Source organism: Acartia tonsa, chromosome 15 (genome assembly GCF_053477335.1).
Source record: "Acartia tonsa isolate MP-2025a chromosome 15, ASM5347733v1, whole genome shotgun sequence".
NCBI lineage: Eukaryota > Metazoa > Arthropoda > Copepoda > Calanoida > Acartiidae > Acartia > Acartia tonsa.
This window is the reverse complement of record NC_137274.1, coordinates 5209789-5228988: the sequence shown is the minus strand read 5'-3', so window position 1 is coordinate 5228988 and position 19200 is coordinate 5209789. Positions and strand designations below refer to the sequence as shown.

Here is a 19200-nt window from a genome sequence, read left to right as displayed (position 1 = left end):
CCTGAATCCAAAGATGTGCCTATTACAGTCTCTGGAACACCAGGCGTTGTATTTAATGGTAGGTTTCACACATTTTAAGTAATTTTCCCATGAAAAATAAATTTCCAACGCCAACTAACTTTTTCCCACGCCATGTAACTTTTGTCTTTTCTCTCACGCAAAGTTACTTTTTCTCACGTCAAGTAAGCTCTTGTTGTCGGTGAGGTTTAAATCTCTGCTCAAAAATCATTCTATTATTTGACAATTTTTCTATGTATTATGCATATTCATAGATTTGGCCCAAAACAGGAGCAATTTATGCAAATATAGGATTTGTTTTCTGCAATACATTTATTTAGTAATTTATGCTTAGTAGAAATGACTGACTTACATTTAAATGTATATGTTGATTGATTAACTTGCCATATGACTAGGGTTGGGCCGGATCCTTTTTTGGCCGGATACCGGATACCGGATATCCGGCTGATTTCTAATGCCGGATATCCGGTCCTGGCCGGATATCTGGCCAACGTTCAATATCTGGCAAATTACCGGATATCCGGCCGGATAACCGGATATCCGGCATCAAAAATCAGCCGGATTTCCTGTAACCGGATGGTTTTAATTTCCGGTATCCGGCCGGATATTGAAAATGGCTGGATATCCGGCCCAACTCTACATATTTCCTCAGGAGTTGCTGACTGGGTGTATGAGGAGGAAGTATTGAGTGACACCAGAGCTATCTGGTTCAGTCCTAATGGAGACAGGAATCATATTAATAATATCAACATTTACCAACTTTCAGGGATCTTAAAGGATAAGTCAACAATTGATGTACACTTATACCCATTAATGAAAAACAAAATAACCCCTTCTGTAGACGAACATTATGGTCATTAAGTTTTGGACTCTGCTAGTTTGAAACAAACCAATTAAAATTTTATCCAAAAACGAATAAGATAATGTTTTTATAAAACGTTGGGTATCCTTATAATTTACAGCTCAATGCACCCTTCTTGAAAAAAAAAATACTGAATTATTATGGTGGACTTGTTCAGAATTGCTTGGATTGAGTTTAATGATACAAGTGTTGATGTAATGACTATTACCCACTATGGTCAACCTTCCAATCTTCAGTTCCAGTATCCTATTCAGACTCCTCTCAGGTACTTGTTCTTCTTCTATAATATAGTGTAGGGTTGGGCCAGATATCCGGTTTGGCCGGAAATCCGGCCATTTTCGATATCCCGCAAGTTACCGGATATTGAAACCATCCGGATACCGGATATCCGGCTGATTTCACTGCCGGATATCCGGTTATCCTGTAATTTGTCGGATATCCGGTCGGTAATTTGTCGGATATCCGGTAATTTGCCGGATATCGAGCAATGACCAGATATCCGGCCGGAAACATGATATTGAAACTATCCGGATACTGGATCCGGCCAAAAAAGTATCTGGCCCAACCCTAGTATAGTGTTCTCATGTATAGGAATACATTGTTTTGATCCATTTTCGCGCTATTTTCCCTCCCTCCTAATCTAAATCAAGAAGCTTTTTATAGTGCCTATAAAAATGACGTCATACTGGCCTTCCATTGGTCAATTTAAATGTATACTGTCCTGCTATTGGTAGTTTAGTCTGTGTAAAATAAAAAGCTTGGCTGATCCTTGCAGCTATACAATCTATATTTGATAGAAAAGAGGACTATCCACGAACAAGAGCAAGTGATTCTAAGCATCTTCCAGCATTGACCCATAGTATGTTTTTTAGTAAATATACTAGGTTTATGTTTAATATTTGCTTTATCAACAAAAAAAGTTTCACCATGGTTTTATACGAAAAAAACTTTGAGAAGTTAAGCATTGTTTGGTGCAATATCATCGAATGTTTTGATGAGTTCAAACTGTTGTTTAAAAGCTTTGACACAAAAGTATATTATTGTGATTAAAAATGTATATTTAGAGAAAGGGTTAGTAACTTGTAAACAGTTTAATTAATGTACTTTTGTAATTTACAACATTTGATGCTTTTCTGCAGTTTTATTTTGTTTTGTCTTTTGAACTCAACAAAGCATTTGATGATATTGCTTTAAAAATTGCTTTACATTTCAAAAATTTTTCATATAAAACCATGGTGAAACCTAACAATTTAGTTGATAAAGCAAATATCAAACATAAACCTAGTATATTTACTAAAAAACATACTATATGGGTCAATGCTGGAAGATGCTTAGAATCACTTGCTCTTGTTCGTGGATAGTCCTCTTTCAAAATTCAAAAAAAGATAAATAGAATCATACAGGGTGTCCCGTGCAAACTGTTTAAACGCTTATAATTATTATTATGTATTAAAATTATGTATTTAACGGTTTCGCCGTTAGTCTCCGCCGAAATGAGTATTAATATTAGTATTATGTTTAGATATCCTAAGCCAGGACGAACAAATCCGACAGTGACCGTGTTCTCAACAACTGTCAGAGGCGTCACCAGAACACCCAGGTAGATTTCTGGTAGGGTTGGGCCGGATACTTTTTTGGCCGGACACCGGATACCGGATATCCGATTGATTTATAATGCCGGATATCCGGTCCCGGTCGGATATCTGGTCAAAGTTCGATATCCGGCAAATTACCGGGTATCCGGCCGGATAACCGGATATCCGGCCGGATAACCGGATATCCGGCGTCAAAAACCAGCCGAATATCATGTAACCGTATAGTTTTAATATCCTGTATCCGGCCGGATATTGAAAATGACCAGATATCCTGCCGGATAACCGGCCAGACCGGATATCCGGCCCAACCCTAATTTCTGGGATATAGTGATGGAACTAAAATTCATTTTCTTGTCTGTCCTTTTTCTCATTTTGGCTACTTCTAACGACTTTGGTTACTAGCGCACATAATGCCGCTAAATTTATTACACGCCTATTAGATCAAACTCAACACAAATATTAGCAGACAACAAAATTTATATTGAACTTGATTATTTCATTTAATATAGAAAAACTACACTGTGATTTTATTTCTGTAATAGACAATCTATTAGACCCACATACTTCAATTGCTTGCTTTCTTGTTTTTTTGTCTGTCTGTTAGTCAATCCGTAACGCTTGGGGGAAAATGTGATATTTTCGGCAGCTATTTAAAATAGACATGTGATATTTTCAGTGAATATTTCTATGATTTGTGCGCATCTAAACTTGATTTGTTTTTTCGTCTGTTCATGCTTCAAAAGACAAAAAAAATTAGGTTTGGTGATTTTCATTTTTTCACACTTTCTCTATTTCTTTCTTTTTTTAAGACAACTCAATACCTATCTGATCTATAACTTTCTCCGTCCGTAAGTCCATCAGTGCAGTGGTTTATATTCCAGGTTAGGCTTATTTTGTGCTTTTTGATGTCAACCTCATTTTATTTTTTTCTTAGACCCCTGAGATTGGATCCTCCATCTTATTTTGAGGATAGAGAGAGAATTATCTATGCTGTCACTTGGCCTACAGATAATGAGGTAGATATAGAGATCTAGTATTAATCACTTTTGGTCTGCCTATATAAGAAGACAATTTAGCTATCCTTCCGGGATCTCTGTGTGTCTTCTTGTACTGAAGGATCTACCGATATGGTTCTCCTTAACAGCGTATCTTCTCAAAGGTCCTTAGAAGGATTATAACTACTTTTGTGGAGGGTACCACCACCCTTTCAAGAGAAATCGCCATAAAAAATGCCCTATTTTTAAAACGTTTTCTTTCTAAATTTTTGGCTGTGATTCTTTATCTGTCTGGGTTGTCATGACATGCCAGGCAGAAATTTAAGGGTATAAGGAAATGGCCGATAAATTGATTACATCCACAATGATGATACACAAATATGCCCCTTCTGTAGATTACAATTATTGGAAGATACGTTTTGATACTAAACTTAATGAAACAGCCAATAAAATTCAACTGAAGTTCCCAAATTTTTAAAGCAAACGAATAAGAAAATGCTATTTAAAATTTTGGGACTAGTGTAATAAGCAGTCCAGTGTAAACACACCAAAAGATAAATTGCATCTTGTTCTTAATAGACTTTTGTTTAGGTTGCTATGACATGGGAGAACCGGCATCAGAACTACTCTGTGGTCAATATTTGTGATATGTCGGGCAGAACTCCTGACTGTCAGGTACCAACACACCCGCGGTATTAGAGGTATTAGGTGTCGGGTTTGGAGATGCGACATCTAAATTTCAAAATACTTTGAACGTACAGACAAGATTCTTATAGAAATGCTTCGCATCTAGTATTCGTATTATACTTGTGGGAATAAAAGGAAAAGCATTCTTCAATGACAAGCCAACTTTGAGAATGTCTATGTGTATTGCAGTAAAAGTAGGATTTAAGTAGTACTCATAGAAGAGCGATCTCCATATCACAGATTTTGGACAAGCGCCCCATTCACACAACCAGGTTCGAGTCTGGACCCCACTGCTAAAAACTTTAAAAATGATACCTACTGCTGCTATATTAGTAAAGAAGGGATGCCTTGGCCTATAAATAGGCGCAATTCATTATCATGCACAGACAAAAGTCGTGTAATCAAAGGGTTGGTTGTCTATCGGGAGAATGGGTGTTTTAAACCGCAAGTAAAAAGTATGTTTGAAGCTGCATGGAGATGTCTAGAACACAAAGCGACACCAAGCACCCTAGAGGTCATCATCATTATATCATGCAAGAGATGAGACAATAGACGTAAAATTTATATATACCCCAATTTTAGATAAACAAATGTTTCCCTCCTTTACATTAGAATCATAGGTTAATAAGCTTAGATGCTGCTAATTTCAACCAACCAATCAAGATTTAACAAGATTGCAAAAGTTTTTATCCAACAGGGTAGTGAGCGTGTTTATAAATCTTCGTGTACCAGTGTAATTTACTTTCCAATGTCCCCTCCCTCACTGTTTTTCATTAATGTAAACCAAAAAACAAAGGTTCAACAATCAACATAAAATGTCTAATCGAAATTACCATACAAAAGTCGTGCAATCAAGTAGTTGTTTTTCTGTATGGTTTATTTTTCATATAATTGTCCGTCAGTTAGTTCAGAGATACACAAAAATAAGACCTATATAATGATATACAGAGAGGTTTTATTAGAACTAGTATTAAAATTATTTCAGGATAGCCTGGTTATGACTTCACCAAATGGATGGTTGGAATTAGAAGAGGCTCCAGTTTTTACTAAGGTATCCATTTAGGGAGGTGGGAGACTTAGTTTTTACTAAGGTATCCATTTAGGGAGGTGGAAGACTTAGTTTTTACTAAGGTAATCATTTAGGGAGGTGAGAGACTTAGTTTTTACTAAGGTGCCCATTTAGGGAGTTGGGAGACTTAGTTTTTACTAAGGTATCCATTTAGGGAGGTGGGAGACTTAGTTTTTTCTAAGGTTATCATTTAGGTAGGTGGGAGACTTAGTTTTTACTAAGGTATCCATTTAGGGAGGTGGGAGACTTAGTATTTACTAAGGTAATCATTTAGGGAGGTGGGAGACTTAGTTTTTACTAAGGTATCCATTTAGGGAGGTGGGAGACTTAGTTTTTACTAAGGTATCCATTTAGGGAGTTGGGAGACTTAGTTTTTACTAAGGTATCCATTTAGGTGGGTGGGAGACTTAGTTTTTACTAAGGTATCCATTTAGGTAGGTGGGAGACTTAGTATTTACTAAGGTATCCATTTAGGGAGGTGGGAGACTTAGTATTTACTAAGGTATCCATTTAGGTAGGTGGGAGACTTAGTTTTTACTAAGGTATCCATTTAGGGAGGTGGGAGACTTAGTTTTTACTAAGGTATCCATTTAGGGAGGTGGGAGACTTAGTTTTTACTAAGGTATCCATTTAGGGAGGTGGGAGACTTAGTATTTACTAAGGTATCCATTTAGGGAGGTGGGAGACTTAGTATTTACTAAGGTATCCATTTAGGGAGGTGGGAGACTTAGTTTTTACTAAGGTATCCATTTAGGGAGGTGGGAGACTTAGTTTTTACTAAGGTATCCATTTAGGGAGGTGGGAGACTTAGTTTTTACTAGGGTATCCATTTAGGGAGGTGGGAGACTTAGTATTTACTAAGGTATCCATATAGGGAGGTGGGAGAATTAGTATTTACTAAGGTATCCATTTAGGGAGGTGGAAGACTTAGTTTTTACTTAGGTAATCATTTAGGGAGGTGGGAGACTTAGTTTTTACTAAGGTACCCATTTAGGGAGGTGGGAGACTTAGTTTTTACTTAGGTAATCATTTAGGGAGGTTGGAAACTTAGTTTTTACTAAGGTAATCATTTAGGGAGGTGGGAGACTTAGTTTTTACTAAGGTATACATTTAGGGAGGTTGGAAACTTAGTTTTTACTAAGGTAATCATTTAGGGAGGTGGGAGACTTAGTTTTTACTAAGGTATCCATTTAGGGAGGTGGGAGACTTAGTATTTACTAAGGTATCCATTTAGGGAGGTGGGAGACTTAGTATTTACTAAGGTATCCATTTAGGTAGGTGGGAGACTTAGTTTTTACTAAGGTATCCATTTAGAGAGGTGGGAGACTTAGTTTTTACTAAGGTATCCATTTAGGGAGGTGGGAGACTTAGTTTTTACTAAGGTACCCATTTAGCGAGGTGGTAGACTAAGTTTTTAGTAAGGTACCCATTTAGGGAGGTGGGAGACTTAGTTTTTACTAAGGTAATCATTTAGGTAGGTGGGAGACTTAGTTTTTACTAAGGTACCCAATTGAAGTTTTTTTTTTATAGCAAATAGAAGTAAAATAGAGAAAAGGGAGGACCTATTTTTTTTCTAAGTAACAATAAATGCAACCTAAGGGTAGAGGGGGGGAGTGGGGCAACATTTTATTAAGGTTACCAACAGAAGCATCATAGGGGGTCGAGGCTTTTTTCTTTTCTTTGGAGGAGGTGGGGAGGGAAAGGCTCTTGTTTTACTAAGGCTGGCAACATAAGAGTGTGGTGATTTACATTATATTCAAAGAAAGGGTTTTAATAGTTATTTCTCGCATCGTATTATAAACGGCTTTCCGAGGATATAGAATGTACAATTATGAGATTAAAACTAGTTTTTTAGCCCCGAGGTGACGAATTCACCGGCTAAAAAAAACTAGTTTTATCTTATGATTGTACATTTCTATATTCGTAGAAAACTGGTTATAATACGATGCTAGACATAGTTTTTTCGTATGGATGAGAACCGGTTCCTATCCACCGGATTCGAATGAATACGAGAAAATATATTATTAATTGTCCTATCTCTCAAATTTTGTATTTTTAGGATGGTAGAAGATTTGCCATGGCACTTTCTGCAAACGGGTACAAACAGGTATGATCAATAAATCATGGCCACAGTATGTAAAGAAACAAGGATGACAACATCCATAAAAGCGAAGCAAGGAAATGGTAGGACAAACGGACATTAACACTTGTATAGTATCTGAACTGAAAAATCGGAACATAAATGTATAAATGTCGAATCAAAATTGTAGGTAAATTTGTTGAAAAACTGCTTAAAAACAGGATAATGTTTATGGACATACTTACATTTTTGGACTTGTTTATAGAGTTGCTTCGCTTATAATATTTTTCTTTGTTGTCCCAGGAATCAATATACCAAAAATCAGATCAAACGGATAATTAAAACACTTAAAAATTTGTTGTTAAAAAAGTAGAAAAATCAACATGTTTAAAATGGACGTACGGACATTCTGGTAATGATTATAGAGTTGCTACGCTTTCTAAATCGTATCCAACTACTACAGGAATCATCATGCAAAGTTTGAAATCGATAGGACAATTCTAACATGCCTAAATTAACGAATAAAAGCTATCTATCTCGGGCGGACGGACGTACGGACGTACGGACGAACGGACCGACCCTAATTATAGAAAAGCTTCGCTTTTAACAATTACTGATGCGTGACAAGTGGAACCTTATGAGCGTTAACATTTTTTTTACTTTTAGCAGAAATACTGTGGATGGTTTTTGTGGAAATGGTTTTTGTCAATGTATTTTTAACATTTATTTACTAAATATTGTAAGTCAGCTTATACCAATAACAAAATTAATTCGGAAAAAAAATCACGAAACCTATACGTGTTTTTCAGCTGTCGTTGGGGGGCAACACATAGTAAAATTGACGACCTCACCATTTGCCCCCCAAATATTATTTTAGATTTATTTCGCTTGTTGGTTATAGCTTATACAGGATTGTAAGTATGCTGACAAATGTACAGTACATCTAATATTGGCGCATTTATACATCCAAAAAGGTCAAATATACATATTTTCTTGCCTTATTTAAATCCAATATGCCATGTATTTGTGACCTTTGCCTAAAGATGCCAATACAATTTTTAGAAGTTTAAGAACATTGACACTTATATACATATATTTATAAATGAGCTAAAAAATTCTAACCAAAAAGGCATAAGAAAAATTTGTACTGAATCATCCATATTCAAGAGCTTTTAAAACTTTACCTTTTTATCATTAATTACTTTAAACCAGTAATTACTCCACCCAAACAACATAAATTATTATAAATTGGCAAAAATATCCTATTACATCAAGTACCAATTAAGCTTTTTTTTGTCTGTAGCGAAGGATCTTTCTAACCGATGGTTTTTCTTTACAGTGAAGCCTCTTATATGTCCTGAGATGGTTTTAGGACAATATAATTTTATGAATAAGTCTGGATATGGTTTTAGGCTAAACCATACCCCTTCGAATAGATAGCCCTAGAAGCTAGGGGCGCAGCCGCTGGTATAATAAAAAAATGTTACACATTTCACCATAATTTAACTGTTTGTATGTTATGGGTATTTTAGTTGAACCTTATCATCTTAGGAATGATTGAGTCGTGTATCTTTATACGTTCGGTGGATTTGCCTTATCAGCATATTGGGTTTATTATCTTTGGATTTCGGATTCTTAGAAATAATCGAGTTACGCTCCTAGAAGCCTCTAGAGGCACTTTAGGAGGAGAAAGGAAAAATCGAACCCAATTTTCTATTTGAAAGAGAGAAAAAAAAATTTGGGGGTTTAATTTTGAATTTTGATGATAACCTTCCCCAAAATAGTTAAAAATCCTTACTAGACCTATAAGAAGCTTCACATTAAATGAGAACCATATCGATTCAGCGGTTAGCGAGATCCTTTGCTACAGACAAAAAATGCTAAGTACTTTATATACAAACTAGCGGCTTCGCCCCTAGCCCCTACCAGAAAATCGAAAATAGCTTAAAACCAACACAGGACCATTAGATATATTCCCTGAAGAGTATAATCCAATCGAGACAGACAGACGGACGGACGGACATACATCAAGCTACTATGTATTATAGATGTAATATGTAATAGAATATGTGAAGATGCCTTATGATGCCTATGTATTACCCAGGTGAATGTGATCAACAGAGACACAAACCAGAGAGTACCCATCACTAGCGGAGCTATGGTAGTCACTAATATGTATTATCCAGGTGAATGTGATCAACAGAGACACAAACCAGAGAGTACCCATCACTAGCGGAGCTATGGTAGTCACTAATATGTATTATCCAGGTGAATGTGATCAACAGAGACACAAACCAGAGAGTACCCATCACTAGTGGAGCTATGGTAGTTACTAATATGTATTATCCAGGTGAATGTGATCAACAGAGACACAAACCAGTGAGTACCCATCACTAGCGGAGCTATGGTTGTCACTAATATGTATTATCCAGGTGAATGTGATCAACAGAGACACAAACCAGTGAGTACCCATCACCAGCGGAGCTATGGTAGTCACTAATATGTATTATCCAGGTGAATGTGATCAACAGAGACACAAACCAGAGAGTACCCATCACTAGCGGAGCTATGGTAGTTACTAATATATATCATTCAGGTGAATGTGATCAACAGAGACACAAACTAGTGAGTACCCATCACTAGCGGAGCTATGGTAGTCACTAATATGTATTATCCAGGTGAATGTGATCAACAGAGACACAAACCAGAGAGTACCCATCACTAGCGGAGCTATGGTAGTCACTAATATGTATTATCCAGGTGAATGTGATCAACAGAGACACAAACCAGTGAGTACCCATCACTAGCGGAGCTATGGTAGTCACTAATATGTATTATCCAGGTGAATGTGATCAACAGAGACACAAACCAGAGAGTACCCATCACCAGCGGAGCTATGGTAGTCACTAATATCCTTCACTGGGATGAAGTCAACCATGAAATTTATTTCAAGGAAACATTGGTTTATAAGTTGTCAGGAAAGGATTATAATAGTTATTTCTTTCATCGTATTATAAACGGCTTTCCGCGGATATAGAATGTACAATTATAAGATTAAAGCTAGTTTTTTCAGCCCCGAGATGACAAAGGCACGGGCTAAAAAGACTGGTTTTAATCTTATGATTGTACATTTCTATATTCGTAGAAAGCTGGATATAATACGATGCTAGACATAGTTTTTTCGTATGGATGAGAACCGGTTCCTATCCACCGGATTCGAATGAAAACGAGAAAAAATAATACATGGGGTCCTTCAAGGTTCAGTGCTGAGACCTATTCTCTTTCATAGTCTACTCTGATATTTATGGATAGATTTTATGGTGCAAAATTTGTACAACCCTTCAGTTTTTACAGCTAAAAGTTTAGATGCTGTACGTATTGGTGCAAAAAATGGGGACAATTTTTAAATTGATTTGACGGGGCTGTTTATTTACGTCACAAGTGAGGGGAAAGAAAAGGGAAGGAGGAAAGAAACCTCCTAGAAAAGAGATGGGGGTATGACGTCACACGCCAAAACAATTTGAAATTTGTCCCCATTTTTTGCACCAATACGTACAGCATCAAAGTTTATCATGTATAAAAAGGCAGAATAAAAAAGCAATGTTGGATGTGTAGGCCACTAAAGAAAATAGCCCAGGAGAGAGACATCTGTACAAGGTAAGAAAATAATGAGGCGGTAATACAGGGGTATTAAGGGATAAGACGTTGTGGATAAAAGATTGGACACTACTAGTTTCGAGCCAACTAATCAAAATATCAACATCAACATGTTATTTACTTTTCAATGTCCCATCTATCCCTAAGTAAATTTCAAGGATTTTCAGGTATAAAATATAAGAAATATAACTAACGTTTTTGTTGCAACGAATGATATAACATAGTTATAAAGTTATAAAACTTTGGGTACCAGTGTAATCTACAGTCCTATGTCCCCTCCCTCCTTTGTTAAATTTAAATATGTCTTTACCTTGCCTTGAAATTCACATGATCATCTATACATATATCATTATAATAATTGTATTACTTTTTTAATACTAGCGGCTTCGCCCCTAGCCTCAAGGGGCTTAGCCCCAAGAGGTGTAATAACATCTTCTATTACTTACCCAGCAGAACGGATCGCAAATTTTCGCACCTACCCAGCAGGAAAACATTTTCTCGTTTAAATAACGAATTCGCAAAATTCGTAGAAAAAAATAGTCTAATGTGTTCTCAATTGTATTACTTTTTTTTATTTTTAGTAATTTGGCTACATAAATTTTTTTGTTTAAGTCAAAAAATAGTTTTGCTCTTTACCTGGATGTACCTGCTAGGTTTGGTGGCATCCTCCGTCCTCCTCTCCCCAAACCGTTAAAGTTTGAAATATTTTAACACTGTAATTATTTTAGGTGACAGATTTCCAGTCTGGTCAGCCTGGTCTTGTTACATGCTTAAGTTGTCAGGAAAGGATTATGAATAATAAAGCATGGGGTTCGCCAAGGTTCAGTACTGGGACCTATTCTTTTCCAGTCTATTTTTACAGACGCAAAGGAAAATGTTAATGAAGGCACAAAATAACATATTTATAATATATAGTAGTTGGATGTCTACCTGTCTTTCTGTCCATCTACATAACCACTCAACTGATGGGAACCCACTCTTTGAGGAATAAAGCAGTTGGTCCAGTGGTGGTTTTAGGCTATTTTTTTAAAACTTTTGTTTCTATTTAAAACGTCTCTAGTTATAAGGTTCCCTTTATCTGGAATATTAAGGATGTAAGACAATGTACTGTACGTACAGCCCTAATTATAATAAACAATATTACCCCTTCTGTTGAATTAAACTATTGGTAAAAAAGTTTGGACACAGAGACCTGTAGGTTGCGGGTAATTTCCATAAAGATGTGAGTTTTTAAGTTAAAAAAAATTGTTAAAAAACTCGAAAAATTCATCAAATGCTTCGCTAATGTCAAACTGACAATAATAACAAAATAGACAATTTAAAAAAAAAGTATTGGAAAGAGTTTCAAAAATTACAAATAATGCCAATTATTTCAAAGATATTATTTTTTAAACAATATATGATTGTCCATGGTAATTCTATGTATTATACTAGCGGCTTCGCACCTAGCCTCTAGGGGCTTTGCCCCAAGAGGTTTAATCAAACCAATTTTTCGTATTTTAGATTTAAAAGAAAAATAAAAAATTAAAATTTTTTGGGGGGGCAATTTTTTTTTTTTGGGGGGGGGGGGGTAGTCGACCCCACTATTTTAATTTTAGTTTTAAAAAGAATTTTTTTTTCGGGGGGGTTGGGGGTGTCCCACCACCCAAGGAAAGAAGAACCCAATCGGTTCAGCGGTTACTAGATCTTAAGCTTCAGACGGACAGACAGACATCGTTCTACTTTGTATTATAGATGTAAAAAATTAATTTGTGTCTCTTTGACATTAGCTAAGGATTGAAAATTTCACGGTTTTTTCAAACAATTTTCAGGTATCGTTAACTTTTTAAAAAATTTGTCTATGGTTCTATTCAATAAGGAATACACATATTTGGAGAATATTATCATTCTACTACTGTTTTTAAGCCTCAGAACTCACACTTTTATGGATTTTACCCGTCTCTTAGTAAAATTAGTGAGGACATTCTAATACCAGTATAATTTATAGTACAATGTCCACTCCCTAACTGAAAATAATAATGTTTAACATCTATGATTAAAATACGGACCGACGATGTTAGTTACAAAGTGAATACTTTGTGTTCAATGGAATTTGAAAAGGAAATCTCAAACACATATCTTTCTTTATTATCAGCAGCTAAACAGATATACAGAGCTGGATCTTTAAATGTGTAGCCGTTGGCGTGGCTGTAGCCGTGGCCGTAGTCATGGCTGTGGCTTTAGCAACGCTTTAGCCACACTAACGGACTGTGGTCACTTTTAGCGTGGTTAACCACGCTATGACTACGACCACGCGTTGCCAATATGATTTAAAGATCGCATTTTTTTTTGTGGCCACGGCAACGCGTGGTTAATATGATTTAAAGATCGCTATTAGGTTGGTGGCTGTAACTCTGACCACGACTACGGCAACGGCTACGCTTTTAAAGATCCAGCTCAGATGTATAGACTAGATGCCCATACGTCATAGGAATCTTATTTAAAATCTTTAGCTGTCTATCTTAACTAGCAGTTGAGAAAGTCGTATTGACGGACAGACAAAGTGAATTATAGAATAGCTTCGCTACATAGAATGTATTGGGACTTGACACTGAGTCATAAACGACGTCATGTATGGTACAGTGACTGTATTGCAACTAGGGTTTGGCCGGATATCCAGCCATATTTGATATCCGGCAAGTTACCGGATATTGAAACTATCCGGATACCGGTTATCCGGCTGATTTTTTACTGCCGGATATCCGGTTATCCCACCGGATATCGGGTAATTTGCTGGATATCGAGCGTTGGCCAGATATCCGGCCGGATACCGGATATTGAAACTATCCGGATACTGGATATCCGGTATCCGGCCAAAAAAGTATCCGGCCCAACCCTAAAATTTGCAACCTTATTCTTACTCCTATGTGTGCGGTAGGAGCTGAACTCTCGTGGTGGAACCTGTGGATTCAATGAATTTGAATTCTCTGCTGACCATAGTTTCTATGCTATGTCATGTGATGGACCTCACGTGCCACAGGTAGCCTTATATATCCATCTATCTATCTATCTAACTATCAATCTATCTATTTATCTATCTATCTATCTTTCTATCCATCTATCTTTCTATCTATCTATCTATCTATTCTCTGCTGACCACAGTTTCTATGCTATGTCATGTGATGGACCTCACGTGCCACAGGTAGCCTTATATATCCATCTATCTATCTATTTAACTATCTAAATATCCATCTATCTTTCTATCTATCTATCTATCCATCCATCTATCTTTCTATCTATCTATCTATCTATCTATTCTCTGCTGACCACAGTTTCTATGCTATGTCATGTGATGGACCTCACGTGCCACAGGTAGCCTTATATATCCATCTATCTATCTATCTAACTATCAATCTATCTATTTATCTATCTATCTATCCATCCATCTATCTTTCTATCTATCTATTCTCTGCTGACCACAGTTTCTACGCTATGTCATGTGATGGACCTCACGTGCCACAGGTAGCCTATCTATCTATCTAAATATCCATCTATCTATCTATCTAAATATCCATCTATCTATCTATCTAAATATCCAACCTCACGTGCCACAGGTAGCCTTATGTATCCATCTATCTATCTATCTAAATATCCATCTATCAATCTATCTATTTATCTATCTATCTATCCATCTTTCTATCTATCTATCTATCTATTCTCTGCTGACCACAGTTTCTATGCTATGTCATGTGATGGACCTCACGTGCCACAGGTAACTTTTAGTAAAAGCAAAGCTTTCCTATATTAAGGGTAGGTCGGTCCGTAACAGTTAGCTCTTTTCGTCAATTTATACATGTTAGAATTGTCCTATCGATTTTAAACTTTGGTTGTTGATTCCTATAACAGTTAGGTACGATTACCAAAAAGACCGTTCGTCCATTTAAAACCTGTTGCTTTTTATGTGATTTAAATCATCTGATTTTTGGAATACTGATTTCTATTATAAAAGGTACAATGTTATAAGCAAAGCATTTCTATATTCATTTACTAAAATTCTGTATTTAAGCCATTTTGCAACTAATTTACATACTTTTGGCTAGCTAGCGATGTTCTATTTATAATGTTATAGAATAATTAAACTTAACAACTAAACAAAATCTTTCTATGTATATATAATTTAGGGTGGGTCGATTTTGGACATTTTTTTTCTGATACCAAAGCGGGGATCTGCAAATGATTTTTATGAGTATAATACACCTCTGGATGATTTAAAATGTATCCTAAGTCTTAAAACCGCTGACGACCAGACATTCAATTGTATAGCTATTTGTCAATGGGTGTCAAAAATTTATTAAATCAGAACTATGACTTCAAAAAACCTCTACAAATTGAACAATTCTTAATAAACCTTAAAAAATGGTGTTTTTTTTAGTAATTTCTAAGGCTAGGAACGAGATATTTTTAACCAGACAAAAGTTCCTGATTCTACTCCTCAAGGCCTTTCCTGGGAGCACCATGAAGCCATAGTTCTGATTTAATAAATATTTTACTCTCATTGACAAATAGCTATAAAATTGTATGTCTGGTCGTTGGTAAAAGGTTGATAAATAAGGGTAAGGAAGCGAAATATGACTTTGACTGACTTATAGTTGGGGAAATGCACAAAAACCAGAGGCTGGATATCTTGGTGAATAATAATCTATTTCTATATTATATATCTATCTATCTAGTATTGTATCAGACTAATTATGCACATCTATCTATATACATTTATATCTATCTATCTATCAAGGTATACATGTACCAAACAAACCCCAACTCGAGGCTAGATACTTGATGAAAAGTTATCTATACAGGGTGCGGCACATAAATCCGGACTTTTTCTAATTTGTAAACAAATGAACATAAAATCGTCAATTTTAAAGATTTTATCGAATTTTAAAAACTGAGAGGCAAAATAGGTATATGACTATTAGATTATTCAATAAAATCGCCGACAGCCTCAATTACCGCCCCTACCCGCCCCCTGAACCGCCTGCAGGCCCTGGTCACCATGTCCCCGTACAAACTGGCGAAGTTCTCCTTGATAGTGGCAATGAGGGAGGTCTTGATGGTATAGGCACGACTATTGGTGCATGCTTCAAAGTAGCTCTGGGCCAAATAGTCTAATTGATTAAGATCTGGGCTGCTGGGAGGCCATATTTCCTTAGGGGCGTGAGTAACCGCAGGATCCAAATTCCCATCTTTCAAGCTACGCTTCGACACGGCGGCTCTTATTTGGGCCACAGTTGAGCTAGAACGACGTTTTATACCTTTTTGGAAATGGCATGAAGATTTAGCTAGGGTTGTCAGCGCAACCCATAGTCTAAAACGAGATTCAAGGTTCCATATGGGCCCCTGTAGACGAGAATCGTGAAATTTTCAAGATTTTTGCCGTTTTTGACATCTCACAATTTGCCACGTGTCAATTTGCCACGTGTCAATTTGCCGAAGTACACGGGCAAGTCAACTTAAATAGAGAACTATAGTAATTTCTAGTACCTAACTTATGTATCTAACAGTACCTTCAGCAAGTTTCATGAGCAATCTACGCACTTTGAATTTGCTTAGTTGAACATATGCGCGGCCAGCTTAGAGTACACGTCCTACATCGTCCAAAGCATTTTATGGGTAAAAAGCTCATTACCTAAGCTTTTCATAGTGGGGTCAAACGTCCTGATCGGTCAAGTAGTCTTGGCGCTATGGCCGTTTAAAAAAAGTCCGGATTTATGTGCCGCACCCTGTATATCTATCTATCTATCTAGGTATATATGTACAAGACTAACCCCAACCAGAGACTGGATATTCTGGTTAATAATAGACATCTATCTATCTATCTATCTATCTATCTATCTATCTATCTATCTATCTATCTAGGTATATATGTACAAGACTAACCCCAACCAGAGGCTGGATATTCTGGTTAATAATGAACATCTATCTATCTATATATCTATCTATCTATCTATCTATCTATCTATCTATCTATCTATCTATCTATCTATCTATCTATCTATCTATCTATCTATCTATCTATCTATCTATCTATCTATCTATCTATCTATCTATATATCTATCTATCTAGGTATATATGTACAAGACTAACCCCAACCAGAGGCTGGATATTCTGGTTAATAATGGACATCTATCTATCTATCTAAATATCTATCTATCTATCTATATATATATCTATCTATCTATCTATCTATCTATCTAGGTATATATGTACAAGACTAACCCAAACCAGAGGCTGGATATTCTGGTTAATAATGGACATCTATCTATCTATCTATCTATCTATATATCTATCTATATATCTATCTATCTATCTATCTATCTATCTATCTAGGTATATATGTACAAGACTAACCCTAACCAGAGGCTGGATATCCTGGTTAATAATGGACAACTATCTGCAGATCTGGCTAGAAAACGTCTTCCAAAGGAATTCATTTGTTAACTAACAGAAATCTTCTCTGAACATCACAAAAAAATTTTAAAAGCAAAGTTATGTTTACCTATAATAGATAGCACTTTTTGTCAGTTTGGGAATGTTAGAATTGTCCCATTAGTTTCAAATAACAATTGAAAAGTTATAGAAGCTCTCTAGAAAGGTTTGTACATCTATATATTCAAGTATTATTATTTTTAATCTTTTGTTTTACTTTTTCTTTATAACACTGAAATGTAAATTGGAGGGCAATACTCCCCCCCCCCCTCCCTTCCCTAAAGTACCAATATTGATCTCTAGGTGCGTAGTTACTAATTAAGAAATGAATGACTGACCAGGTATCTAATTTGGACATCCCAGTGGCCGGAGGAAAGTACATGGCCAAGGTGAGGCTGTACCTGCCTCCAGATTTCTCTGAAAATAAAAAGTACCCCTTGATGATAAATGTTTATGGAGGTCCCAACTCACAACAGGTAACATGGTGTTTTATACATATATAATAGGATGTCTTAGTTAACCTAAAGATCTGGCAATGATGATAATGTGTATTTTGTTTCTAACTCGAAAGTAATTATGCTTTGATAATGATTTTAAAATTAGCTTAAAACCATCACAGGACCTGCATGAATTTATCCTTAGAAGCACAACCTTATGTTTCCTGCAGCTACTAAGATCTTAAGCTGATTAAATAGCTATATGTTTACTCTGTAATACAGAGTATTATGATGTCGGTATGTCATGTCGTTTGTGAAGCTTAAGATCTCAGTAACCACTTGATCGACATAATTGTTCTTCTCAGGAAATATATAAACTGGTCCTGTTGTGCTTTTTTAAGGGTGAGTTGGACCCCTCTCCTCCCTCCCATTCAATTATCGATTTACATATTAATCTATCTGTTAAAGTAAATGTCTAATTCAAGCCGTCAATGTGATTAGCAATATATCTATCCATCTAGCTATGAATCTATCTATCCTCTATGTATCTAAAAATATTGGAGAGATGCAATCTGCATATGAGTCTAACCTATATAGCTCTGCATCTATCTATCAAAAAAGTAATTGTCAGATGCTGGCTATCCATGTGTTTCTCCTCTTTCTATCTATCAATCTAGGTAAATAATAGGTTCAAACTGGATTGGAGTACATACCTATCTGTATATCTATTTTTCTTTCTATTTAGGTAAATGATAGGTTCAAACTGGACTGGGGTACATACCTGTCTATATATCTATCTTTCTATCTATTTAGGTAAATAATAGGTTCAAACTGGATTGGAATACATACCTATCTATATATCTATCTTTCTATCTATCTAGGTAAATGATAGGTTCAAACTGGACTGGGTACATACCTGTCTATATATCTATCTTTCTATCTATTTAGGTAAATGATAGGTTCAAACTGGACTGGGGTACATATCTAACCACCTCAGAAAACATTATCTATGGTTTAATTGATGGGAGAGGATCTGGATTCAAAGGAAAGTAACATTCTTGTTCAGACAAGGCTCAATAATTGGACAGCTATAAAAAAGGACGTTCAAGTTTGTTTTTTTTTTGGGGGGGGGGGGAGGGGGTTGGACAACATGGGGGTTGATGAGCGAAATATTTTTGCCACCCTCTTTATTTTTTTACTTTGGGAATAAGATTTACATGGGATAGGGTTAATTACTCCCCCTAGAATAATTTAAAAATTCACATGATTTTTAAAAACTGAGTCAGCTATTGTCAAAAAAAGTTTTGAGGTTTTAACTGAAACAATTTAACAAT

At 36.0% G+C, this 19200-nt stretch overlaps 1 protein-coding gene across 1 annotated transcript in view; it reads left to right on the top strand.

The window, feature by feature from the left end:
- LOC145307640 (venom dipeptidyl peptidase 4-like) overlaps positions 1–19200 on the top strand; it is a 40427-nt gene that overhangs the window by 16294 nt on the left and 4933 nt on the right. Inside the window, exons 13-27 of the mRNA XM_080150124.1 lie at positions 1–58; positions 671–746; positions 1038–1145; positions 2403–2480; positions 3410–3491; positions 4062–4145; positions 5143–5208; positions 7286–7333; positions 10149–10260; positions 10923–10963; positions 11692–11747; positions 13883–13982; positions 17331–17427; positions 17772–17905; positions 18815–18912. The exon at positions 1–58 is cut by the window's left edge and continues 7 nt beyond it. Of these exons, the coding sequence (XP_080006250.1) occupies positions 1–58; positions 671–746; positions 1038–1145; positions 2403–2480; positions 3410–3491; positions 4062–4145; positions 5143–5208; positions 7286–7333; positions 10149–10260; positions 10923–10963; positions 11692–11747; positions 13883–13982; positions 17331–17427; positions 17772–17905; positions 18815–18912 (1238 nt within the window). The remainder of the gene's footprint in view (positions 59–670; positions 747–1037; positions 1146–2402; positions 2481–3409; positions 3492–4061; positions 4146–5142; positions 5209–7285; positions 7334–10148; positions 10261–10922; positions 10964–11691; positions 11748–13882; positions 13983–17330; positions 17428–17771; positions 17906–18814; positions 18913–19200) is intronic.